Source organism: Peromyscus californicus, unplaced genomic scaffold, assembly GCF_007827085.1.
Source record: "Peromyscus californicus insignis strain IS unplaced genomic scaffold, ASM782708v3 Scaffold_16__1_contigs__length_79575227, whole genome shotgun sequence".
Lineage (NCBI taxonomy): Eukaryota > Metazoa > Chordata > Mammalia > Rodentia > Cricetidae > Peromyscus > Peromyscus californicus.
In genome coordinates this window covers 28,162,834-28,189,695 of record NW_026294458.1, presented here as the reverse complement: position 1 = coordinate 28,189,695, position 26,862 = coordinate 28,162,834, and the positions used below count along the sequence as shown (strand labels likewise).

The window sequence follows — 26,862 nt, the reverse complement described above, 5'->3', positions numbered from 1 at the left end:
TCTGTTTTGGAATCTTGTTTGCGGGGCAGAGAGTCAATGAAAACAGGACAATAGAAAGGGCCCTGTGGAAGGGAAGGAGAGGGTGATTGCGCCACTGTATTCTTGTGTTCTGTTGTGTCTTGTTGTACTATAATGTCACATGTCCTGGTCATTTCTGTTCTTTGCAGCAGGACTAAAAAGCCCCAGACCAAAGCTGCCTTTAAAAATAGAACTTCCAAGTCACGTGTTGCTAGATCTTTCAACAGTTGGAAGTCAGTGTGCTTCATTTGGGATGCTAGTATGAGTGCTGGGGTAGAGGAAGGCCACTGGAGATGTCAGGAGCCTCTGGCACATCACTGAGATCTAAAACAATGCCTATGCAAACTCTTTGCCAAGTTCGTGCACTTTGCTCTTTAAAAGCCAAGGCCAGGCTCACTCTGAGGGCCAAGTGCAGTGGACAGGTAACAGAGAGCGTGAAGGGTGGAGGCTCTTGGCTGAAAACACTCAAAAGTAAAGAGAGCTTCTCGGTTGGAGAGGAACAGAGATGCAACAGCCAGAGAAGGGAGACTGCTCGTAAAATACGAGCTCTCCGCACCTCTGACAAACGCCGCCGCCGCCGAGGAGCCAGCTGCACCTGTTCACGCAGGATGCCTGGGAGATTCGCCTGGTTTTATTTTAGCAGCAAGAGAAGCCAGTGGAAAACTGGAATCTATCTGGGGAAGGGACTTTCCATGACTAAAGGCAACCCCTGAGCCAGCAACTGGGGACGAAAACAGTTGCAGCTGCTTCCCCGGTAACTCCAGACACCCCGCAGAATGTTCTGTGGGGTTGCAGAATGCATGTGTCAGCGAATCAAATAATACCCGAACCGAATGCTTCTCTTTCTGGGTGCCAGGCGCTCTGTCTTAATCTAGGGAAAGGCAGGAGCTAAAAGATACCTCGTGGAAGCAGCGGTCAAGTGTAAGCGAGATCACAGAGCCGGACCTACTGGCGGCGTGACCTAAGTTTAGCTGCCGAAGCTGTAATTCTCGGCACAGCTCCACAATGTTGCACAAGGCTCATGAAAGTGGTAAGGGCCCAGGAATGCCATCCCTACAAGACTGGTCCTCGGGTCCCACCTCCTAACACCCACGGGGATTTGGGACAACAGCACAGCCTTCAGCTGTCCTGGTTCTCGCCTTTCAGATCCTCCATGGCAGCCACCTGCCCTCTTTCCTACCCTCATCTTCAAGTGACCCTAGGGTTGGAAAGCCTTTTGACCTTCAGAGGCAAGACCCAGATTGTCGCTTATCCAATCCCTAGGCTCCTCCTTGCCATCTACCACAGCATTTTTCTCTTAATTCCAACCAGAAATTTTTAATGCCTCCAAAATTGGAGCCTAGTGGAGAGTCTGGCTATAAACAGTATCAGCCTTTATTGCTGCCGTCTGTGCCCTGGGTCTCAGAGGAAAGAAAGCTTCGATTTGTGTCCTTTGGAGTGACTGCTACCACAGGAGTCTGGTGAATGTCAGTTGTAGTATTCCCCACACTCCTTACCCATCAGTCAGGGCTCCCACTATCGACCAAGCTGGAGGCTCTGTCGGTGGGGAGGGAGCCTCAACCTCTCAGGTACCCAGGAAGAAGGTCCTAGAAAGAAGGACAAGTGTCAAGTGACCGGCCATGGCTCGTCTCCAGGAAGGAAGAAAGAACACGGAGTGAAGATGATTTGCTCAGCCTGAAGCTGGCCAAGGCTGGCTCGTGGTGGTTCCACACGGCAGGGAAAGCAGACATTTTCTTTTGCTTTCACTGTTTGGAGAAGACAAGACAGACACCAGGGCTAAGTTTGCATGTCTCCTTGCTGTTCAGTCACCACTGTCAACAAGGCTAAGGGCTTATTTGAATCTTGGTCACTAAAAATATGAATTCGGGCAAACACAGCAAGCGTCCCAGAGCTTCCAGAATGCTAGAGTAACCATCTTGGTTCAGAGGGGATCATTCTATCAAGAGAGTCCTCCTTGCTGCTCTTCCCAGGGCACCTTCACATACCGTACAGTCTTCCTGCCATGAAGTCTTGATACTCTCACTGGAAGACAAAGAGGACAAGGTGGTTACTGTCTGTGGTGGTTAATGTCGTCAACTTGACAGGCTCCAGAATAAGCTGGGAGACAGGCCTCTGGGCACACCTCTATGGGTTTATCTAGATTAGGTTAGACTGTGGGCATGCCTGTAAGGAATTGTCTGGATTGGATTAATGAGGTAGGAAAACCTACCTTAATAGTGGACAGCACTAAGTCCTGAGCTGGGTACCAGACTGAGTTGACTAAAACAGGAAGTGATCTGAGCACACAACATTGACAGCATTCATTACACTCTGCTTCCTGGCTGCAGATGTGATGTGACCGGCCGCCTCACACTCCCGTGGCTATGACTTCCCCACCAAGATGGATTGCACTCAAACTATGAGCTAAAATCAAACCCTCAGGCTCTAGGTTGCTCCCGTCAGATGTTTGGTTACAGAGACAAGAACGGTAATTAAGATTCTTGTTCTTTTGTTCACCCAACCTGAGAGGATTGGAGCTCTGTCTAGTTTCGAGGATATCATCGTTTTCCCTGAAGACTTAAATTTGAAAAAACACAAACAAAAACACACAACCCTCAGCACCAGGCTGGACGGTTCGCTCAGCTGTCAAGAGCACCTGGTGCCCTGTGAGACGACCCAGCAGTTCCCAGCTGTGTTGAAGGCATTGATGAAAGCATAGGAAGACCCAAAATGTGTCAGAGCTGCATAGAGGAAAATAAATTTAAAAGCCTTTCCCCGCTGGCCTGGAGAAAAGGCTCAGCAGCTGAGAGCAGAGGACTGCTCTTGCAGAGGACCCTGGTTCAATTCCCAGCACCTACACGGCAGCTCACAACTGTCTGTAACTCCAGTTCCAGGGGATCTGACACCCTCACACAGACAGAGGTGCACATAAAATAAATAAAATTTAACTGAGAGTAGGGCCGTATTTGAATTCTCTACCTCTCTCCCTATGTCTCAATTGTATATATGAGTTGGAATCTGTGCCTGCCTGGAGGCTGTCTGTGACTCTGTCTTTGTGTCTGTGTGTCCTTACCAAAGGGCTTTTGCCCTCTGTTTACTGGACAGCATAGAAACCTTCACAATGGGAGATACTTTACAGAACTCTTTAACAGGGTTTTAAAAGGGATTAAGTCACTCACCCCCAACTGACCCAGATAACTAACAAACAAATGCTATCAAGCAATATCTGAATGTTGTCTTCAACATGTACTGTGGATATTCGTTTTAAAAGTTGCTTTCAACCTATTTGCTGTTTCCAACATTTATTACTCTAATATACACATACACATGTGTTACTCTGGATCGGGGCATGGAAGAGAGCATCAGTTAGGTTATACCTATGTATTCGCCTAGGTTGTAAAAGCTGATTACAAGGGAAATTCCAGGAAGTGAGGTTGTTACATTGTTCTCATAGAGGCAGGCTGAGTACACAGTAGGATAGCAGTCTTAAGTTTTAAGTGACCCACAAGGTGTATTAGTGACTCTGAGGTCCAGAAGAAGTTCCAGTCTTTTAGAATGTAGGAGATGCTTTTATAATAATGTCTCACCACACCCAGCACCCATGGTGGGCAGCTTATATCCCTCTGTAATTCCAGATCAGGGAGAACTGACACACTCTTCATCCCTCTGTGGGTGGCTGTCTCAGACACACACACACACACACACACACACACACACACACACACACACACACACATTCAAAATAGAAATTTCTCAGTTCTCCTATATCCTTTGGCTTCTGTGAAGTCCCTGTGACCCAAGGCTCATCCATTTCCCTGGATGTGATTGATGGCTAACCACACTGGCCTTGAAGTAACATTACACTTTAGTCAAGAGCTAAAGGAAATGTCCACCGCCCATTTCTTAGTATATCACAAAAAGGAAGAAGAGAAATCTGGTATTCAGTTCCCTGTATCCCACTCTGGGCCACTTTAAGCTAAATCTTGACATTCCTTGGGAATAACATTCTCTGTCGTTTAAATAAAAGGTTATCTAGCTGGGCGGTGGTGGCGCACGCCTTTAATCCCAGCACTCGGGAGGCAGAGCCAGGCAGATCTCTGTGAGTTCGAGGCCAGCCTGGGCTACCAAGTGAGTTCCAGGAAAGGCGCAAAGCTACACAGAGAAACCCTGTCTCGAAAAACCAAAAAAAAAAAAAAAAAAAAAAGGTTATCTAAAATGATTCAAAGTATCTTATTTTAGGATAATGAAATGTTGCCATCAAAGAAAGATTCCGATTTGCATTTTGTGGTTTTTATTATATTGCTTATGCGAACTTCCACAGGGCATCTGGTGCCAGGCAGGCCTCTTCCATGAAGAGGGTGGCTTCAAGCCTGTTTCCTCTGCTTCTAAAACATGGGACAATTTGTGGCGTGATCTACTTTTTAGGGGGTGCATTGCCCTTTATTTTCTTCCTACTGCTCCTCTGTCACTTCACCCAATAGTTGGGAAATATTTGGACTGGGCAGTGGGAAGAGTCAGGGCATAGCAAGGGGCAAAAAGCATACAGACTCTTCTATCCTATGCTCTATAACCCAAAAGAGATGATGGATTGGAAACAAATTATTATAATGTGTTCGTTATAAGCAAGCAAAGAGGGAAAGAATAGAGTGGCTTAGCATGTCTTGGTCACTGTTCTATTGCTGTGAAGAGACACCATAACCAAGGCAATTTTTAGAAGAGAAAACATTTAAATGGGGCTCACTTACAGTTTCAGAGGTTTAGTCCATTATTATCATGGCAGGGAGCATGGCAGCATGCAGGCAAGTGTTGGAGCAGTAGCTGAGAGCTACATCCTGATCTGCAGAGAGAGAGAGACAGAGACAGAAGCAACCTCAAAGTCCACTTAGTGGCACAGTTCCTCCAATAAGAATATACCTCCTAATCCTTCTAATCCTTTCAAATAGTGTCACTCTCTGATGACCAAGCATTCAAATCTCTGAGCTTAAGTGGACAGTTCTTACTCAAACCACTATGGCATTCACACAGAAGAGAAAATAAATTCAAATAATTCTCAAGAATTTTCAATCTGGAATGTAAAGCCCTTATTGCTGTCACAACTTAGCATCTCTCTACAACTACATTCCGAGAAGGACTGTTTGGCCCACTAGATCTCCATCAAAGGCCTCTTTAGGGGGGTGCATGCTTTCTCCTCCTCGTCTACTTCTATCTCACATGATGAAAACCATGCCTTATATTCAGCCTCCAAGATAAGAGAGTGTGCCAGGCTTGGTGGTGTACACCTTTAATTCTAGCACTTAGCAGGCAGAGGCACACAGATTTCTATGATTCTGAGGCTTGACTAGTCTACATAGCAAGTTCCAGGCCAGCCCAGGGCTATATGTTGAGACCTTATGGTGGACGGAGAGAGAGAGAGAGAGAGAGAGAGAGAGAGAGAGAGAGAGAGAGAGAGATTAAAGAATGGGAACTTTGAAGACATAAGCTTCACACTAAAATGTCTCCAAATATGTCTGAGAATTTCCAATTGAGTTTTGGGTGTTAGAATAATGTAAAAAGAATGTGAATGGAATGCTACGGAGAAGGAAAATAACACACACCACACTGGAAGACGAATGGAAACCCAGCTGCAGAACTGTTTTCTGACGGCCTAAAGGGGAGGAACACAGGTAAGATTTCAGCCTAAGATACTCCTTAAAGTTTTAAATGTGAAAGTAACTTTAAACAAGAAGGTAAGTGTATTAGTCAGGATTCTCTAAAGGAACAGAATGGGTAGAACACACACACACACACACACTCAAGACAGAATCTGGTAGTTAGTTGTTCAATCCATGAGACTGGATGTCTCTGCGGCCCAAACCTGGTGCTGGAGTCCTGGAATGTCCCGAGAGAGCTGCTGGTCTTCAATCTACATTGGAATCCCAAGGAGGTAGGCTCTGACACCAGGGAAGGAATGCCTCGGGAACAGGGTAGATGAACTTGCCAGTGAGAGCGAAGACAAGCAGGCAAAAGCCAAGTCTTCCTTCTTCCATGTCCTTTTATGTGGGCTGCCACCAGAAAGTGTGGCCCAGAGTTAGGGCGGGTCTTCTGACATCACTGGCATGGCCAGCTGCTTGGGTTGATAGCTTTTTCCAGATGTGGTCAAGTTGACAACCAAGATTAGCCATCACAGTAAGCCAGCAGAGACTGGATATGGGGAGAAACTCAGTTGCTTTCAGGTGACAAAAAACAAAGAGGTAATACACAAGGGGAGAAAATTGTGTACGTTCCCAGACAGCAGTGCACAGGAGTGGTAGTGACCCGCAATGGATAGAGCCTGCAGAATGTCATTTAGTGAGAACACTGTATAAATCTTAGGGAAGAGTGGCCGGACCAAAGGAGGAAGAGCAAACCATTGACGCAAGGGTTTAACCTGCTTGCTAGATTTTTTTAATTAATTAATTAATGTGCATTGGTGTTTTGCCTGCATGTGTGCCTGTGTGAGGATGCTGGATCCCCTAAAACTGGAGTTACAGACAGTTGTGAGCTGCCAAGCGGGTGCTGGGAATTGAACCTGGGTCCTTTAGAAGAGCAGCCAGTACTCTTAACCGCTGAATCATTTCTCCAGCCTTGGTTTGTTAGGAAGATTAAAGTGGGGGGGGGGGGGCGGAGGGGGAGGCAGTCCCTTGGGTTCCTCTGAGCTGAGGGTGCAGAGATCTGCAGCTACTACAGGGGGTATTTTAAAACACCACACACGGGGCTAGCAATGTAGCTCAGCTGTTGCAGTGCTTGCCCAGCACGCACGGAGCCCAGCACTTCACAGACTGGGTCGGGTGGTGTACACTATGATCGCAGCATTTGGGAGGTTGAAGGCAGGAGGATCAGACGTTCAAAGTTGGGGTGTTATAGACTTAGCTCAGTGGCAGAGCACCTGCATAACAACCACTAGACTTGGGGTTCAGTCCTCAGCACTAGAAGAAACAAGTTCAAGGTCATCCTCAGTTGCACAGTAAGTCCTAGGCCACCCCAGGCTACAGAAGAGCCTCTCTCAAAAGAATGAAAAATGAAATACCATATGCAGACCAACGGGTCAGCTGACAGCCACTGGGTTCTCCCAGCCTGGAATGTCATGCCCAGAAGAAAACATCTGTCTTTTCAGATAAACAGGGAGATAGATGTCAACCAATAAGGATGCTTCGAACCAACATCAAGTATTTCACAAGAAAAATGAAAAAAAAAAAATGGCCACATCCAGTGCCAGCAGGGAGCAGAGATTTACAGAGAGGAACATTTGGGGTGGCAATCCTTTAAATTCATCATCAAATAAACAAAAGCAGTGTCTCCTAGCCTTGGACATTGCCAGGGCTCTCTCCTGCTACAGAACAAACATGAGCTGGAGTCACTCGGGCTTTGCAGAATCTTTTTTTTTTTTGGTTTTTTCGAGACAGGGTTTCTCTGTGTAGCTTTGCGCCTTTCCTGGGACTCACTTGGCAGCCCAGGCTGGCCTCGAACTCACAGAGATCCGTCTGGCTCTGCCTCCCGAGTGCTGGGATTAAAGGCGTGCGCCACCACCGCCAGGCTGGCTTTGCAGAATCTAACCACTGGCAACTGGTGCCTCAGCTCCTGACTCTGCCCCAGAACCTGAATGGTAGAACAGATGATTCAAAGAGCACCCACTCACCAGGCCTCCTGCCAGTACTGCACATGTCTCTGGATCCAATCCTGAAACCCTCCCCATGCCCCACATGGAGAAGCCTATGCTAAGAGAAATCACTAGGTGAAGGACCACCGCTGCAGAAACCTGAATTTCCAGTCAGGAAAGTGTGATTCGGGTCAGACCAAAGAAGACACAATCGTACCACAGGGAAGACCCAGCCGTTCTCTGGATGCACTTCCACACATGTAAGACACACAGCCTGGAGTCATAGAACCGCTGAGCAGCTGAGCTTATGAACAGAAAGCAACAGCTATTCGGAAAGCCCAGAAGATATGTGGCCGTTACAGAAACTTCAGTTATAACGAACCTGCAAGGCCACTGGAGAGCCAGGCAACGAAACTGAAGTTTTGGAACTTTCTGGCTCTCTAAATTGGAAACGCAGGACTCACGTGAGGATGGCTCCATCCATTTCAAAGCCTGTGAGTTCAGAATTAAAGTCTTTTTTCTTTTTCTTTTTATATAAATTCAGTGACTACACTGGCAAAGAACTCGAGACCCAAATACTCTCATTTTAAATTAAAATCCACGCGCTGTAAAGTTTCAGGTTACCACTGGGAGTCTGCTGATTCAAAACTGAAGTTGAAAATGGAGAGAAAGCAAAGGAATGTAGTGGCTTTTCTAACTTAAAAAAAAAAAAAAAGAAAAGACTGGGTGGTGGCGGCACATGCCTTTAATCCCAGCACTTGGGAGGCAGAGGCAGACAGATCGCTGTGAGTTAGAGGCCAGCCTGGGCTACAGAGCGAGTTCCAGGACAGCCAGGGATACACAGAGAACCGTGCTTCAACCCCTCCAACAAACGAACAAGAAAAGATCAGAGACTCAAACAGCTGTCAAGGGTCAAAGGTCATCCAGCAGGACCTCTGAGACAACTGTGTCAGCCCAATGGACAAGACAGAGTCTCTAAGTCTAGTCAGTGATGGAACCATCTTTCCCGTTGGTATCTGGGTCCTGCCCTCACCTCCGATAAGGCTGTGGATTCATCTCAGCAAAACTTAGGCAGAGGAAATAGCTGCATTGGAAAAATCATATTTCTTCTTCTTCTTCTTCTTCTTCTTCTTCTTCTTCTTCTTCTTCTTCTTCTTCTTCTTCTTCTTCTTCTTCTTCTTTTTTTTTTTTTTTTTTTTTTTTGAGACAAGGTTTCTCTGTGTAGTCCTGGCTGTACTGGAACTCAGTCTGTAGACCAAGCTAGCCTCTGCCTCCCAAGTGCTGGGATTAAAAGCATGTGCCACCACTGCCTGGCCATATTTCTTCATTTGTAGTAAGATGACAAAATATTTCTAAGTTTGTCCAGAAACGATGCAAAAAAAAAAATCAACACAATTTGTTTTTTTGGAGCAGGGACATACTATCCAACTTTCTTGTACTAAGATGTCTGCTAGACTTAAACACACACACACACACACACACACACACACACACACTGCTAGACTTAAACACACACACACACACACACACACACACACACTGCTAGACTTAAACACACACACACACACACACACACACTGCTAGACTTAAACACACACACACACACACACACACACACACACACTGCTAGACTTAAACACACACACACACACACACACACACACACACACACACACACACACAGAGTGTAGTGTGTATACAGTGTGAATCTGCATGGTCACTCCATAACATCAACCAAAACACCAGGATCTAGCCTAATTGAAGCACGGACTTCCAGAAAAGTCCCTGAAGCAGGAAGTTCCCTGCATCAGTCTGGATGCGGGCTCTTTCCGGACCCACAGATCTGCAGCTGACGGAGGGAAGGAAACATCACTGATAACCGCGGCGCAGAGAACAAACTTATCTCAAAACTGGATTTCCATCTTCCAAAACATCCGTAGCTTACTTGATGGCATGGAAAAGTGGTCCCGAGATACTATTCAACCAAACTACCTGACTGCCGAACTTACCCAGGAAGCAGAGTAACCTCACCTCTTTAATTTCTCACAGGAAAAAGAAATAGCCAAGGTAGAAGTTGGTGTTGCTCAGCTAAAGAGATTGCGGTGGAGGCCTGAGGTTCAGTCGCAAGTGTAGGGAGATGGAAACAAGGCAAGATTTTTGTTGTGTTGCAGCCGTGGGGGGGAGAAACCCTTTCAGATATACATTTTTTTGTCTTTTCTAACACCTGTGAGGTAGGTAGGGCAGGTAATGGTAGCAACAAACACATAAACATAAACGATGACACAGAGAGGTTATGGAGCTTTGCCAGACACAAAACAGTAGCATAGATTTCTCAGAAACAGGAGGGCTGAAGGCATAGCTTAGTCCATCACATGGGGTAATGGGGGAGGGGCAGAGAAACTTGACGATGCTGCTGGACTAGGTCAAGAGAAACCAACACCAGCTTGCACTTCCATCACAAGTGTTCCTCCTTTTTACCTTTATTATTTTATGTATGTAAGTGTTTTGTCTGCACGTATGTCTGGGCACCACTTTTGTCCTGGTGCCTGTAGAAACCAAAAGAGGGCATCAGATCCCCATGGGACTGGAGTTACAGATGGTTGGGAGCCACCATACAGATGCTGGAGATTGAACCCAGGTTCTCTGGAAGAGCAGCAAATGCTCTTACCCACTGAGCCATCTCTCCAGCCCCAGCATATCATGTCTTAATCTCAATTCTCAGGGCTTTGAAGTCCTGTGCACTCCTTTCCTGGGGGTACTTTCGTGACCTTTGTGGCTCTCATTTTCTATTTATATATTAGATTATGCTATGATATACCCAGTTGCTCATGTATTGTAGGCTTGGTATTGAGCTGACAGATCCAGTCATTGAGAGGGCCCTGGAACATGAGGACCCTGACCTGATCAACAAGTAGTTTTCTAGTTGATACAATCACGATTGATGGCATTATTTAGAGGTAATGGAAACTCTCAGAGGCTAGATTTTAGTTGGAGAAAGTAGGTTATGTCTTTGGAGAGATTTTCTTATCTTTCTTTTTAAAGGTATTTTATTCTTAATTATACATGTATTGCACATGAGTGTAGATGCCCAGAGACCAGAGAGCTTGTGAGATCCCATACTAGCTACTTTTTTGTTGCTGTGATAAAACACTATGACCAAAGCTACTTACAGAGTGTTTAATTGGGTTTATGGTTCCAGAGGGACGAGTCCATCACGGCGGGGAAGCATGCCAGCAAGTAGCAGGAACAGGAAGCTGATAGCTCTCTTCCTTTACCTCAAGCATGACTCGAAGAGAACAAACTGGAAGTAGGCCAGACTTCTTACTCTCAAAGCCCTCCCCCAGTGACACATTTCCTCCAGCAAGACCACACCACCCAAACCTCCCAAACAGCACCACCAACCAGGGACCAACCATCTAAATGCCAAAGACCATGAGGGACATCTCATTCAAAACACCAAAGGGCCTCTGGAGCTGGAGTTACAAACAGTTGTGAGCTGTTCAACATGACTGCTAGGAATACTGGGGTCCTCTGTAAGGGCATTACATGCTTCTAATTGCTGGGCCATCTTTCCAGCCCCGCCCCCCCACGAGGGCTTTTCTTACTCTGACCCCCTTGTTTCTGTTGCCCTCTTGGCTACCATGGAGTGGGCAGCTTTGCTGTTCCACACTGCTCTGCCATACCACAGACCCAGAAACAAAGGATCCAGCCGACCAGAGTGGAACCTGGAAATCATAGTCCAAAGTAAACCCTTTCTCCTTTCAAAATGTTTTCTCAGGAACTTGTCATGGTGACAAACAGTTAACATAGGACAAGATAAAGACGAGGCGTGATGGCTGATCTTGTCAACTTGATGAGATCTGAAATCAGTTAAGAGATGCTCCTTTGGGCAGGTCTACTAGAGGATTTCTTAAAATGATTAGCTGAGGAAGCCCCTCCCCCAGGATGGAAGGCACTTCCTGGCAGGGCACCGGCTACCAGGAGGTTCTAGTGAAATGCTGTGGCCTTCACCTGCCCGCCTTCGCCCTTGCTGGTGAGAGAATCCACACCATCCCTGCCACTGCTCCTGCCAGCCTCTGCTGCCCCTGGGACCCAGCCCCTTCTGCTTTCCCACATGAACTGCAGACCAGTGGCTCTCTAGGAATATTCCAGTCCTTCCAGCACCACACTGGGACTGCTGAGGTATCCAGCCACTCGGCCTGAGCAGCTTTTCAACAGACAGCCCATTGTGTAAGAGCCCAACATGACCCATGTAAGCCAACCAAATAAATTCCCCCTTTAATACACACACACATTCAATTAATTCTGCTCCTCAGAGAATCCTAACACTCAAGGCTTAAATGAGACCAACCCCTGAGTATCTGCTGCCCGAATGCAAGTGACCACATTACTGTTGAAGTACTTTTTCTTTATATGATGCCAAGATGCTCTTTTCTAAGTATTATTTATTCTGAATTTGGGGTTGATCATTTCTGTATCGTTTTTACCCCATCTGAAAACAATACATTGATTGGAAGGATCTATAGATTATCAAACCCAGGGCCTTATGCTTCACACGTAATCCCTTACCACTGAGCTACATACACCTAAGCCTCAACCTTCATATAATTTTAGCCAGATGTGATACTTGTGATAGCAGTCCCTTAGACAATAAGCAGGAGGCTAGTTGATTCCAGGTCAGCGAAGGCCTCATAGTGTGAGAGACCCTGTCTATAGAACAAAAGCAAAACAATATAAAGCTTAGGTAAGTTTTATACAAAATAACAAGTTTATATAGTTTTGTATAAACTTTCAAACTCTACAATTCGGTTTCCCCCTCATAAATTGTGCTTGCTAAGTCTTTACCTCAGTTGCTGCAGTTATAGTAAAATACCCAGCTCTTAGTTATGTTTTTAAGGCAGAGCTCACTGTGTAGTTCTGGCTGCTTCTGCCTCCCGGGTGCTTGGGATTAAAGGTGTGTGCCACCACTCATTGTCCCCCAACTTTCCTTAAAAGATTTAATTTTTAATTACGTGGGTCTAAGTGGGTATGAGCCTAGGTGCAGATGCTTGAAGAGGGCAGAAGAGGGTGTCGACCCCCTGGAGCAGGAGTTGCAGGTGGAGCGAGCCACCTGACATGGGGCCCCCTGCAAGAACAGTATGTGCTCTTCACAGCCAAGCCATCTCTCCAGCCCAATACCAACTTTTACCTCAAACTTCTATGCTTTAGTTTCTTCCACTACTCAGCTGAGAATTCAGACTGAATCATCACTGAACACTCTCCCATATGTGGGATTCTAATTTTACTTTTTATGATGAATGGACAGGTGTGCAGCTTGCTCTAATAGTTTAGCCCCGATCATAACTGATTTCCTTGAGGTGTGACACACCCAATGAAATGTGTCATGGGTTCTTTTCAGATAGATGGCAAAACTTAAATACACTACTTCAGATGTAAGACGAGGATCTGGAGTGAAATGGGGAATGATCAGAAAAACAAAACATGAGAATTCACAATGCAAAAACTGCAAAGTTTATTTTCTTAAATAAAATACTATATCCATGTCCATACAAATAATTATTACAACCATTAAAATGTTACATTTAACAATAAAAATTTCAAAACTTTAAACAAGAGCATGTTTTGGAATATTCACATCCTAATACAACGCATTTGTAAAAAGATGCCAAAATAAACAGGGCCTATTCTTATTTACAACTGTAGGGCAATCTTGATCATATTATACACATCTGCTCTGTATTCCAAACAAAATAAAGTAGTTTCCATTAGAATTACAAAGCAAGTGGTTACAGTTACAGGACACAGTGCACAGAAGACTGCTGGCTGGGTCGTAGGTACAGACCACACGACTGAAGGGCTGAAACTCATTCTCCTAGTGCTTCTCTGCGGCCAGCATGACAACCAGTGTATCCCTAAATAATCCGGGAAAGGAATCATGTTCTCAATTTTCGACCTTTTTAAAAAACCAAAGTGAACACACACACACACACACACACACACACACACACACACACGCACGCACGCACGCACACACAACCTGCTGAAAGTGGAAGAATTTTCATTCACAGTAACCAGTAACACAACTGTGGCATTTTAAGCAACATCGTCTGGTCCTTTCTTGGAAGTTAACAGTTCCAGAGCCTGAAAATTTATCACTATCGTCAAGTCCTGTGCCCAGTGACCTTACAGATGAAAAGGACTTGAAGACTTCAGGAGCAAGAGGGCGGAGAGATCTCAGAAAGAGTGAAGACAAAATTAAACAGGTCAAACTACAGTTTCCTATTACATACTGTGTGTACACCTGTACACACAACTGGGCCAAAAAAAAAGTTAAAGATAGGGCCAGGCGGGTGGTGGCGCACGCCTTTAATCCCAGCACTTGGGAGGCAGAGCCAGGCTGATCTCTGTGAGTTCGAGGCCAGCCTGGGCTACCAAGTGAGCTCCAGGAAAAGGCGCAAAGCTACACAGAGAAACCCTGTCTCAAAACAAAACAAAACAAAACAAAACAAAAAAGTTAAAGATCACCTTTTTTTTTTTTGAAAATGTGCTACAAGAGAGGTTTTGTCTATGTCTCATGAAATTTAATGACAGATTGTGTATTCATCCAAAACAACTTACAGATTATGCCCAACATTCTCAACCTAAGTTGAAACACCTGACAACATACATATGCCCCCTCCAAAAAAAAACCATAACAACAACAACAAGGTAGAGTTTATGCAAACGTGGACATGAGATGGGGAAGGACTACCTACCACACAAGCTCTGCGTTTACAGGCTCAGCTACACAACTCGCTAGTGACTTAGTCAACGATGGCTCAGAGGTGGTAAGGCAAGAGTGAGAAGCATCAGCTGTACCTGGTGTGTAGGAGGTGTTTGCTTACGCAGCACATGCCCTCCCTGGAGCTCCTACGCTGCAGCACAGGGCTGGCCGGGGTGACATGTTCTGGGACCTGGTCTCAGGATCAGAGGCACAGCTTCAGGTAGAGTGCGGTGCCAGGGTAGAGGCACGGGGTTAGAACCAGAAACTCTGAGCCCAAGGTCCTCAGTGTGTTCTCCCAGGCCGCACGGACTGCCTCCATCTGAGGCTACTAAGAACAGTTTAGATTGTGCTATAGTAGACTTCAGCACAGCACGGGCAAGATGCAGAGTACAGTTAAGCAGAAAGCAAGCAAGCAAGCAAGCAAAACAGACCAACGAACAAAATCCTTGTTTTTTGGTAGAACTTTGGGGAAGGAAAACAAAATGCTAACATTGGGCCCGAAAGGCATCTCTAGAATAAATTAATTTGCATATACACATTACAAAGCAACCACCCAGGGATTAAGTCCACGATCATTTCTCTGGTCATTGGTTAATGGTTGCCCTCCAGCTGGAACAGCCAAAGGCACACTTCTTCCAGTCAGTCAGCACCTAGATGGCAGACTTGCAGTGACTTTCAGGCATCTGAGGATAGGGACTCAAGGCTATTCTATTTTGGTACCACCTCTAACCTTTCCTTCCACCACAGGGGAGAAGTTCACCCGTCCAAGAAATGCAGTCATTCTCACGTACTAAAATCTCTTAAGCCAACTTGAAAATACTGGCATTTGGAGGAATGATTGCCCTTTAAGGAGGAGGCATAGGGGTTGCCAATAGGTAAAACCTGGGACTTACTACTACGCGCTGATCTAATAGAGAGGGTGGACCCAATCACATCCCAACACAAGCATAACTATCCCAGGGACATGGCCAGGCTGGCTGCCATGTTTGATGTGGTACAGCTGAGAGACAGCACGAGCCTACACACTGCATGAAGGAAAGACAAAACCAAGAAGAAGCACTTCCCTAACATTTTCAATGTTTCCATGAAAACATATTTCTACAGTTTCTTTGATTTAATTTTTGGAGTATAAGTTTTAGCCTCTCCACGAGATGGCTAACGTCAGAAGGCAAGGCAAATGAAGTCTTCCTAAGATACTAAAACACAAGGCTGATGGAAAAAGCTAACCTCCATTGCAGTTCAGCATAATGCTCATCAGTGTCGGGGGACTGCTGCAGACACCTCACCTCCCAACCCGAGTTTAGATCTCTCAGACTTTTGAAATCACACCGCTGTGGGAATCCTGCCCTCCAGTCAGACAGGGAGCGACCACTGGCATCTCAGAGCTGTTCTAATAAAAATAAAAACATAACTCCTGAAGAAATGTAAGACTTATAAAAACCCAATGTCTATTAAAAACCTGAAAATGGATTTATTTCATCTATCTCGACATATTTAACAAACTCACTGTAGAAGTAAGTATACATAGAGAAATCTAAATTTTTTCACTTCATTAGAATTTAACTGTGGAAGGCTGAGAGGAACAGAGCACGTTCAATGATTCTGTATGATCAATAAATAGAACAAAATGAGTGGATCAATGACTCTCACTTAGGTGGCAGACATGATTTTGTGTATTTCCAGAAATTACAAAGTTATCTGTGGAAATGTTTTATAAAGTCATGTCAAAAGGTTAGGACAACATGAAACTTATGATCAAATTTGACTGCATTTTCTTCCATTACTTCAACAAAAGTTTTATCTAGATATTACCAAAAACCATTTAAGTTTCCTCCCCAACTCATGTAGCTTTAATCATTAACACTGTTAAGTACCCAGATTGTTAAGCCAAGTAAGAGCGCAGTGCAAACTGTTTCTCATCTGAGTCCATATAGGAAATGATCTCTCACACACAAACGCATTATGTCTTCAATTAGAGCCACATGTGAGCAGGAGTCCAATTATTTACATCTCTCTCCAGATGGTCACAGAAGGCTGAGAGTCACACAACATCCCGGTCCTGTATTCTCAGCACAAAAGCCCCGACAATGCAATGCTGTCTCTGGACAGAGCTGAGCTGCCGACAACCAGCCAAAACAAACTCAGTCTTAACAGCCTTTAGGACTTCCGCTGCAAATCGCAAACGGAGCACCTCAGCTGGGTGGTGGAGTCCACCCCTAGGCCCGGCTACCTAGAGGTGGAGGTGGAAGTACTGCTTATGCTCAGGAATTCAAGGCCAGTCTGGACAACACAGCAAGATCCCTATCTCAGAAACAACACAAAACTGGAGTTCCTCCACGGCATATAGCCTTTGTTCCAATAAAGCAAGCCTGCCCTTCAGAACTCAAGCGCCACCATGATGTAAGGGTGTATATGTGAAAGACAGCCACTAAGAGAAGGTGGGAGGGAGTAATCAATGGCCATACAGAATGAAATTGGCAAACTGGACCTTCCAAGTACAAAGAAAACTCTGAATATTAATGCTTAAAAGCAACTTATAAATGTTTCTTTTTCCTCGGTAACTTATCTGTTGTGCTGTTGTTCATGCACTAAGTAATGCATCTGTGAGTTCTCTTCTCCCCCAGGAACACTGTGTGGGGAGGAAACACGGTTTGCTTTGTTCACCAGGACGGGGTGATTTTCAAGGGCAGCGGAGGGAGGGGTCTGGTGAAAACAGTTGACGAAGCACAGGCAACCTCCTTTCCACTGTGCCTTTAGACAGGCATTCAGCAGTATCTGCTCTGACCAGGCCTCGGGAGGCTTTATTAGTATAAGAAGAAAACAACCAAAATAAAAACCCCAGACCCCAAACCTCTGCTGGTCCTTGTGCTTGCTTCCACCAAGTCAGCAGAGACCTCTCCCTCTCTTTCCATTCAGTTTTCAACAGAATAGAGCAACAATTGAAAGCTAAGAGTTTAAATGGTTTTAAAAAATTCAGTACATATAATTTTTTCTTAGTTTTAAGTTCTCAAGATTTAATATATGCTTTAAAATCGTTACTAACTCAATGGGTTAAAAAAACATCTACAGAAGGACCCTTTTCCTCCTAGTGGGTTACCTTGTCCAACCTTGATATTAGGGTTTCTGTCTAGTTTACTGTAACTTGTCACGCCATGTTTGGTTGAGATCCCTGGGAAGCCTGCTCTTTGTTCTAGAAGGAAATGGAGAAGTGGATCTGGAGGAGTGGAGAGGTGGAGGAGGGGTGCTGGGAAGAGTGGAGGGAGGGGAAACTGTGGTTGGGATGTAATGTATGAGAGAAGTTAAAAAAAAAAAAAAAAACACCTCGTGTTTTCCCATGCTCTAGAGCAGGAGTTCTCAACCTGTGGGTCACAAACAGCCTTTCACAGGGGTCATCTAAGACCATTGGAAAACACAGATATTTACATTACGATTCATAACAGTAGCAAAACTACAGTTATGAAGTAGCAATTAAAATAATTTTATGGTTGGGGTCACCATGACATGAGGAACTGTATTAGGGTCTCATTAGGAAGGTTCAGAGCCACTGCTCTAGAGAAAGTCTCAATTTTCCACCTGCAGATGGCAGCCCTACTGTTCATTTTTAATTGAGACAAGACTATATCTATTTATCATGTACAACATGATAAATGTATTTATATATATGATAGACATCTCCAATAGCAAGGACCAGTCTACACTTTAAAACCCGTTCTCACATGCACTCTCACTCATAAACTCACTGATATACATAGAATGTATTTTTGTGAAGCACCATTTCATACCTACAAGAAAAATAATGAATTCATTTCCTTAAAATTATGAAGGATAATAATGCAATTTACAATGCAACATTTAATATAATCAGTAAATGAAAATACTGAGACAGCTTAAAACTCTATTTAGAAATATCTGAAAAGACTCAAATGTGTCTTCTAAAGACAATATTCTAAACACAATATGAGCAGTTCTAATATTTAAGTGATTGTAAATTAATCTGTTTCAAGACCAAATAAATAGAATGAAGGGAGAATACTCAGTCAACTCAACTGGTGAAGCACTGGTCACTAACTGACCCTAGGAAAAGCCACAGTACAACTGCTGTTCTTCTTTGGACTAATGCAAAACCCAAGTACTAAGTAGAAAGCATTCCTGTATTCTGTCTTAGCTTTGTACTCTTAAGGCTCATTGTCTAAGGAAGACTTTTGCTTTACATGATCTTGGCACATTAAAGGATAATGTGGCTCTCTGAAGATCAAGACATGAAATTTAGGTAGTTTATTAAAAATTATAATTAAGAAACAAGTGCTTGTAACAGAGCTCAGGAATCACACACTTCATGTATTTTCTATCTGCTTGACTTGACTTATGGAATTTAACTCATTACCAATTTATCACTTGCCGCGGCGCAGAACTGTTAGCTGTTGACATCAACCAAGTGATGAATCGTGTTTTTTCAAGTTGCTTTTACTTTTGGATTTGCAACTCAGCCATCTCAACTATCTATTTTATAACTTAGCAACAACTGAGTTTGAAATCTCAGCTCCTTCCTACCATCCAGCATGTGCCAAGATCTCTTCAACTTCTGGTTGATTAGTACTTAGGGAATAAAAGATTACAAATCAAACTTGGAAAGGTAAATCATTTAAATGATTAAAGAAAGCACATCACTCAGAAATGAAAGGTGATTGTTTTGACAACCCCAGTGTATGCATCCTCTCTGACATGACTTCCTTATAATCAGAATCTAAGTGAAAAATGGCTATCCAAAACAAAGACACACACCCACGCAAGTTCTCTCAATGCACATGTATACACACAAGAACAGTTGTCGCATCAACTCGAACCCCCACGTGCAGTCTCTCTGGATTTAAACAGCTGAGCTGCAATCGTGCCCTAAGATATGGCTTATGTTGTGAGCAGGTCTGTTTGAGGACTGCTTGGAGGAGTCAGAAGCAGAGGAGTTCGCTATGGTGAGCAAAGGTGACATCGCGGAGCCATCAGGAAGAGCCGTTGCTATTTCCGGAAACAATGATGTCATATTAAAATTGGATAGGTGAGAGTTGGCCATGTGCATTGGCGGCATCTCAGGGAGAAGAGGAAAGCTTGGCTGCGCAAAGCCAACGGGTCTGGGAGGAGATAAAATGGATCCAAATCGGTTGTTTAAACTTCCACTGTTTACTTTCTCTGTGCTAGGATTGGAGAACATTTGATTAGAAAAATAAGGGATTGAAATGTCATTGGACAGAGTAGGGTGAGCAGGGGAATAGGGGGGGTAGAAGGAGGGGAGAGTGTTTTGGGGATCTACTGGGATGAGAGCTGGAGTTCGTGTAGCACTAGGCTGGGTAACCTGTGGAATGAAGGAAGTATTCGCATTTATTGGTGGATTCATGCCACCCTCCGGAATAAAAGGGAAACCAAAATTTTGTGACAGCGTATGCTGGTCAGGACCTGAATTATCATTAGGTACTTGTGGACTATCAGGCATGAAACGGACAATACTCCCTCTCTTTTCTGCAGCAGGTTGCTGACGTCCAAGAATCATGCTGCCGCTAGTAGAGAGAGGAAGATGAGGAAGACTTGGATCAAAGACATTGCTGTGCCTTTGATTTCCAGAACGATTCCTTTCAGGTTGGCGGATTTTGGAACCACCGCTGTCTTGCAGGGGATGTCTTGACCTATGGACAACTGAAGAGTTAGCCTGACGTACAGGAGGCCCTTGGTCAGCATTCCCATGAGACACAGACGGGTGTGGCAAAGTTGGCCTTGCAACCCCATGCATGTTGGATGTGACAGGAGGGTTCATGTGGCCCTTGGTCCCATGACTGTCAGTAATCCTCATGGGATTAGACTTCTGTACGGAAACATTGGGACTTGTGTTTCGACCTTGAATATCTCCTGAGGAAGAGGAACTTGAAAAAGGAATATTCAAAGTGCTGTTCCTGGTGTTAATGGTACCTAAAGACATGTCACAACTCTCCCTATTCTGACTTTCACTCTCTCTTCTAATATGAACACTCTCACGAGCTGGGGGACAATTATATTCAATTGTTGAAGATGGACCACATTGTGTATTCCTTGAGTGTTCTGAGAGTGACCTTTGGCTCCCAAGGACCTGATCACCAAGGTGAGGAGCAAGCAAACTTTGCATGAAACTCTGGTGACATGTATTCTCATTGTCCCTTGGTGGGACGGTATTTCCTGTTGGGATGCTCTGAACTGGTGGATAAGATAATCTCTTTTGTCGGTCGATTGGTGGTGGGCCAGTGTTTTGACTAATTCGAAAAGCCTGGGACTGCATGCTTCTCAGTGATGGCACAGGGTTACCTATTTCATTATTTCTTGAAGATTGTACTTCAAAATTACTCTGGGGCTGTTGGCTGGCTCCAGCTGGTTTGAATGTCTGACAATCAGGAAGGGGGATGGGATGGTCCATGCGACCCTGCATATTATGAAGTGCCAAGCTTTTATTCCTGGGAACATCAAGATAGCTTCTCATTTCCAGCTGCTCTGAAACCCTTGAGCCCTGAATCGACATGCCCATTCTCTGCTCCGAAGTAGATGACGACTTTCCAATGAGTGCCTCAGCAGAGTAACTTGACACTCGGTTTCTCTCTGGCCTGTGTGGAGCACAGGTCATGTCTGAAGACCTAGTCACAATACTGGGTTGGGACACCATTTGCTGCTCTAAGCCTCTTGACGGCAAAAGCCTCTGCATTGGATTATGTCCGGATACATGGTCAGAAGAAACCGCTGAACCTTGCTGTCTGCTTCCAACATCCTGTTGCTGGTGCAGAATATCTTGATTGAGACGGTTCTGGGCATGGCTATGGTGACCCCGGTTAGTTGAAGAGTTTTCACAGCTCTTCTCTGGCTGGGAACTTGCAAAGTGTTGCTGCATCTGTTGCTGCATCTGTTGATGGTGAGGATGTGGCTGACTACTCTTGGGTCTCGACTGATCAGTCCCATGGTGTTTCGGTTGTAAGGACAGCTGAGAGGCAGGAGTACCCTGAACGAGATTTCTCTTCTTCTGCATCTGAACTTCCTGTTGTAGAGTTCTCTGTTGGTGCACAATGTGGGGCTGGGAGTGGACAGCACTGTCTGCAAGAGGCACGTGATGCTGTAGCTGATACAAGTGATGCCTCTCTCTTAACTGTCCTGCTTGCTGCTGCTGCTGCTGTTGCTGCTGCTGTTGCTGCTGCTGCTGCTGCTGCTGCTGCTTGATGTAGAGATGGTTAGTATGAAGGTGAGACACCCCTTGAGCTGGTACATGCTGCTGCAGGGCCTGCAGATGTTGACTTGCCTGAGTTTGCTGCTGTTGCTCAGCAACAGGAGGCTGAGAACTACACGGAACTTCCGTCTGCCTCAATACAGGAGCCACGAAGTTGTTACCAGGAGGGAATAGCCGGGTAAGGCCGTCACCATGCGCTGGGTTGCTAGCAGGTACAACTGAGTTTGAAGAGTTGGTGGGGATCTGACTCACCATCATTTGAGTTTGATCAGGAATGCTGTCTGGAGTCCGGCTCATCAGGGGCATACTTTCAAGCCTGAGAGGGGCTGGCTGACAATGCTTTTGGCGTTTGGCTGAAGACAGTAAAAGATCATCTTGTACAGTGCGCTTTGCAGAATCTTTACGGCTTTCGTGACTAGGCTTTGGAAGGGGTTCTTGAATTTGTGGATTTGGTATGGCGCTAGTCATGCTATTCAGCTGTTCCTGAGAATATTCTGTCATCAGAGGTGGCACAGGAGGCTGGCTGCCATAAGAACTGGATGCAACAGTCATATTGACGGTCACAGGAATAGATGTTTGCTCGGAAGGCTGGGATAACCCCGTGCAGCTGACCAGAGGATGGTTGATGCTGCTCTGATGGATAAGATTATTCACACTTAAACTGGTAAGACTTGGTGGCTGAGAGGCCGACACCTGTAAGGAGGCATTTGATGTTTTAATTCCCAGAGAACAGCTAGGCTTTTCGAGAGGCCTATCAACTGTGACTTCTACTGAATCCTGAGAGTTAAATTCATTTGGTGTTGCATCTGCCTGTCCTGTGCAAGGCTCCTTATGGACCTGTGGTTTAAAAGGCTGCTCTCCCTCTAAAGAGGTTTCAGAAGGCTTGGAAGTAACCTCCCTCATCTCAGCCTGTGTGCCAACCCTTCCCTTCTCAATGTTCTCCTGGTCCAAAATAGCTCTTGCTGCAAGGGCTACGATGTCAGTTTGCTCTGCAAAGGTACAACTGTCACATGTGTTAGCTGTTGTGCTGCTGGTCACATCTTCCCGAGCTGCGTCAGGAAGCATGGATGCAACCGAGAAACTGCGACTACTACCAGAGCTGGTTGACATGGGAGAGTCAGCCTGCCTACTGGGGAGCAAAGAGCCATTAATGATCTCTTGATCAGGGAGACAGGAGTGGTGCTGTGCTGGGTCTCTGTCATCGTGCACCAGTAAGAGTTCCTGCTTGGGATGCAAATCAACATTAGAATCACCCAGCTTAGAATCTTCTGGAGAAAAATCAGGGTGATCCATCTGGACAGAAAGAGAGGATTTCTGAAGGTCTTTTTCTTTAGTAAGATCAGACAGCAACATAGTCAGACCCTGCCCCTTTAAAGGCCCTGGGGTTTGCATGGTGTCCAATGAGTCCTGCTGAACTGGGCAAGGTTCTGCCACAATTTCTACCTCAGAAATACAGTCAGTGCTCGAAGTGCTTGTAGTGGATGACATACCAGAAACCTGAGAAACCACAATCTGGGATTCAATAGGAGATGGAATCAACACATTGGTTGTGGTACAGGATTTTGTAGCACTGGACAATGCTATAGCAGTTGGTGGTGTGCCCTGAGATGTCTCTTGCAAGATGGGAGTAGAATCTTTGGATTTTGCTGGGCCCACTGCAAACTGTTCATTTGTTTCAGATTCTTGGGAGGATGAGCTACAGTCTTCTGCTGACTTAGATCTGGACACAGACTCAGGGACTACTGATTCAGAATTCAGAATGGCCAGTGGAGCAGAACTGCTAACACTCTTGGCCTGGGACACGGCGACAGACGCTAGGCTGACTGGAAGGCTGTCCAGCAGTCCATCACTACACGACAGTTCTGCTGAGCTGTCTGTTCTGGGGCCATCTAGCTTGCCCACATCTCTGGCTGAATTCAGGGGACATGCTGGCTTGTTAGCTGCATGTTTCTTGGCACCTGGCTTCTTGTTCAGTCTTTTGGATTTCATGGTAGGGGGCAAACAAGTGACAGGGTTTGTAGAAGAGGCTGTTGTTAGACTGTAAGTACTGGCTAGTGTGGCTGAATTATCTGTTGTCACAGGAGGTGCTACAGTTGTTGCTAGGGGAACACAGTTAGCAGGACTGGTTTGACTGTTTGCAGGAGTCTGAGGATTAGCAGACTGGCTAATAGACAACTGTACACAGCTCTGGCCAGCCATCTGGGATATGCTCTGATTGAGGCTGGCCAGAGCCCCAAATGTGTTCAGGGCAACATTGGTATTTGGATCTTCGCTGGTGGTGGGTTGAATAATTTGCATAGGGGTTTGATTTGTAGTTCCTGATGAAGACATGACAGGCTGCAAAGCAAAGAGCTGTCCATTTAAAGAAATGGTTTGAGGCTGCTGTTGGCTTGACATGGTAACAGAAAAGGTTTGGGTTGAATTAGACATGGATAAGGATGAAGGTCTTGGTAATATGTGGACAAGATGCTTCCCCCCAAAAGTCTGTGGGGCTGGCACATTTTGCACTGAATTATGAGACCCTATTATAGCACTGGCCCCATTAACAGGAAGTCGAACAGGACCAGGATGGGGAGCAGAGAGGAGTGGCAATGGGTTCTGATTGGCTGCCTGTATGATGACAATCTGCTGACCGACTGCTTGGCTGGGAACCTCCGCCCTCATCATTGCTGGGCATGGGGTCGTGCTGGGTGGCTGAAGAATGATAACATTTTGGTTACCTGGAGCCGCAGTGACAGCTGACCCAACTGGCTGAGCCATCTGAATCACTTGCATTGCTGAGTTCAAGGGAAGGATGTTTTTTGGAGGCTGAGATTTAACTTGTGGCTGGGCAGTTGGTGGCTGCATAGGTAAGGGTGGACATGAAGGCAAAGTTCCCATTACTTGCTCAGCTGGTGGCCCATCTGCTGGAAGGGAATTGTTTAAGGTGATGCCGGTAGCCACATGCTTGTGGTGGCTCGGGGCAGGGCTGGTGCCAGACTCACTCAGTACTGGAGTCACGGCAGAAGATGGTGTCTGGCTCAAAGGCTGGATAGTGTTTCCAGCCAGATGCAAAGTAGTCCATGTTGTCTGTGTGTTTCCAGCTGAAGAGATTCGGGTAAGGCTAGTGATGTTTTTCAAATCTGAAGCACTAACACTTGAAGAAGGCAAAGAACAAGAAAGGGTCCAACCACTGTCCAAAGGATTTGCAGAAAGACTGCTAACCGGGAGGGTGGTCTTCACTACACCGGCATGAGCTGGTGCCACGACTGTTGTCGTATTCGTTGAGTCTGCTGTCTTGCTAATGCTCCCCGGGGAAGAGTCACCCATACATCTGGGAGGCTCGGAGCATGCTGTGGAGGTAACTGACACAGCAAGGGTGTTTTGCAAGTCTTCACTGAAGTCCTGCACACTCGGGGCAGATTTGGTTTCATGATGCACGTTAGAGGCAGCTCCTGAGTTGCCGGAGGAGATGCTTGTGACACACGCAACTGTTTTCTTTGATGATTTCGGGCTCTCTTGCCCGTTACTATTTTCTGAAGCGTTTTGATCATTTGGGCATGTATGTAAGGAACGATGCTGGTGAGGGTCAGGGCCAACTGCAACGGTGATCAGTGAGCCACCAGTGGCACCAAGCACGCTTGATTGGCTTTCGGAAGTAGAAAGTTCGAGAATATTTTGAGCAGAAATGGCAGCGGGAAGACAAAGGGGAACAGGCTGGTTGGCAGCCAGTGCAGACACTGTAGTCTGATGCCACGGCTTGTTTTCAGAAGGGTAAACTCCAGAAATAGACACAGGAGTCACCAGCTTGCAGGTCCTCTGCACTGGCACCACGTTGGCGGTTTGCTTCTGTAAGCTGTGACCGACATTAAAGGTTATTCCCTGAACGGCTGTCCCCTGGCTGTTTCCCCCAGGCTGGCTCCCGTTGGAATAAACAATGATGTTTTTTTGGACCTGGTCACTCGGAATAACAACCGACACCTTTGAGTTCTTCAGATTTCCTTTCCAGTGGATTGTGGGGTCATCATATAAGCATATGTCATTTGCTTTCAATAATTCAATATATCGGCCATTTTCTTTTTGAATTTCTTCCAGTTGTTTCCGTAGCTTTTTAATTTCTTCAGCTAAAATATTAGAAATGAAGATTTAAAAATACTGGTGAATGTCAGTGATTACAACAACTTAAGCAAAAATATATGTGCTAAGCCACTGAATTCCAATTCTAGCCTTCAGATGCCTCTGCAGAGCCATGAGCTCTCTGCTGCTGTAAGGTTTTCTTCTAAGAATGACACCCCAAGCCTCCTCTATATTCCTTTTAAACTATATACCTTTACAGGCCAACCACTGAGAATCTCCTACGGTGTACAAGTCTCAACATTTCCAATCCCAAACTTCCTAACTCAGCTAACAGATGAAACAGGGTAAGATAGACTGATTCCTGGTAACACGCTTTGGATAAGCTAAAAGTTCTTTGCTCAGGGTTACAAGCTTAGGGTTACCACAACTGACAGGCCTTTTAAACTGTATGGTCAGAATGCTAAACCCTTAGCATTTGAGCTGAACAGTCTCTGGCTCAAATCCATCAACTTGTGGGCTAGTCTTCAAGCAGCCTGACATAGTAGCCTAAGGGTGATCAGGATATACTAGATAGATATCCTCACACTACCCAATGAGGACACTTGTTTTATTATCAAGACTGAATGGTGTAATCTTAATTCTGATAATGTCCCATCTGATTGACAAAACCAGGTTAAAACCATGCTAAACACTACCATCCCTTTTGGCAAATAGCTTTGAAATTGGACCAATTTTCAGAATGGAAATAAATTGTACCTATTATAATCTTAGTAGTAATTATATCAGTCTTGGACCTTGTGTGCTTAACTATCATAATTTTTTCCTCCTCTTGTTTACAGTCAATCCATCCTCAGACAGTCCTGCAGCAATCATAACTTCATGTAATTCAAAGTCAGCAAGAACAGAATCCTTAAATTCTTGTAGCCCAAAGTAGCCAGACTAACTAGATGTCCAACTGCTAAATGACTTGAGGGTCTTATCTCTTGAGGAGGAAATGTGAGGTACACAGGTAGCTATTAGCAGGCTTGGAGGTCACTGGGATGAGTCCCTCCCTCATAATCAGCAGCTTTTAAACCAAGGATCAGAACTGCAGGACTCCAATTACTGGTCAAAGAAATGGGATGTACAGCTTATCTCTAGTCCTAGGTGAAGATGTGACATTCTGAACTGACTGGAGGGTCACTACCATATTATAATATTATA

At 45.3% G+C, this 26,862-nt stretch overlaps 1 protein-coding gene across 2 annotated transcripts in view; it reads right to left on the bottom strand.

Annotated features, from left to right (window-relative positions):
* Nucleotides 1–13,100: 13,100 nt before the first annotated feature.
* The window catches only part of Usf3 (upstream transcription factor family member 3), a 70,487-nt gene continuing 56,725 nt past the window's right edge, over nt 13,101–26,862 (bottom strand). For both annotated transcript variants that reach the window (XM_052740755.1, XM_052740756.1), the window contains one exon: nt 13,101–25,706. In XM_052740755.1, coding sequence (XP_052596715.1) covers nt 19,243–25,706 — 6,464 coding nt within the window. In that variant the 3' untranslated portion in view covers nt 13,101–19,242. The remainder of the gene's footprint in view (nt 25,707–26,862) is intronic.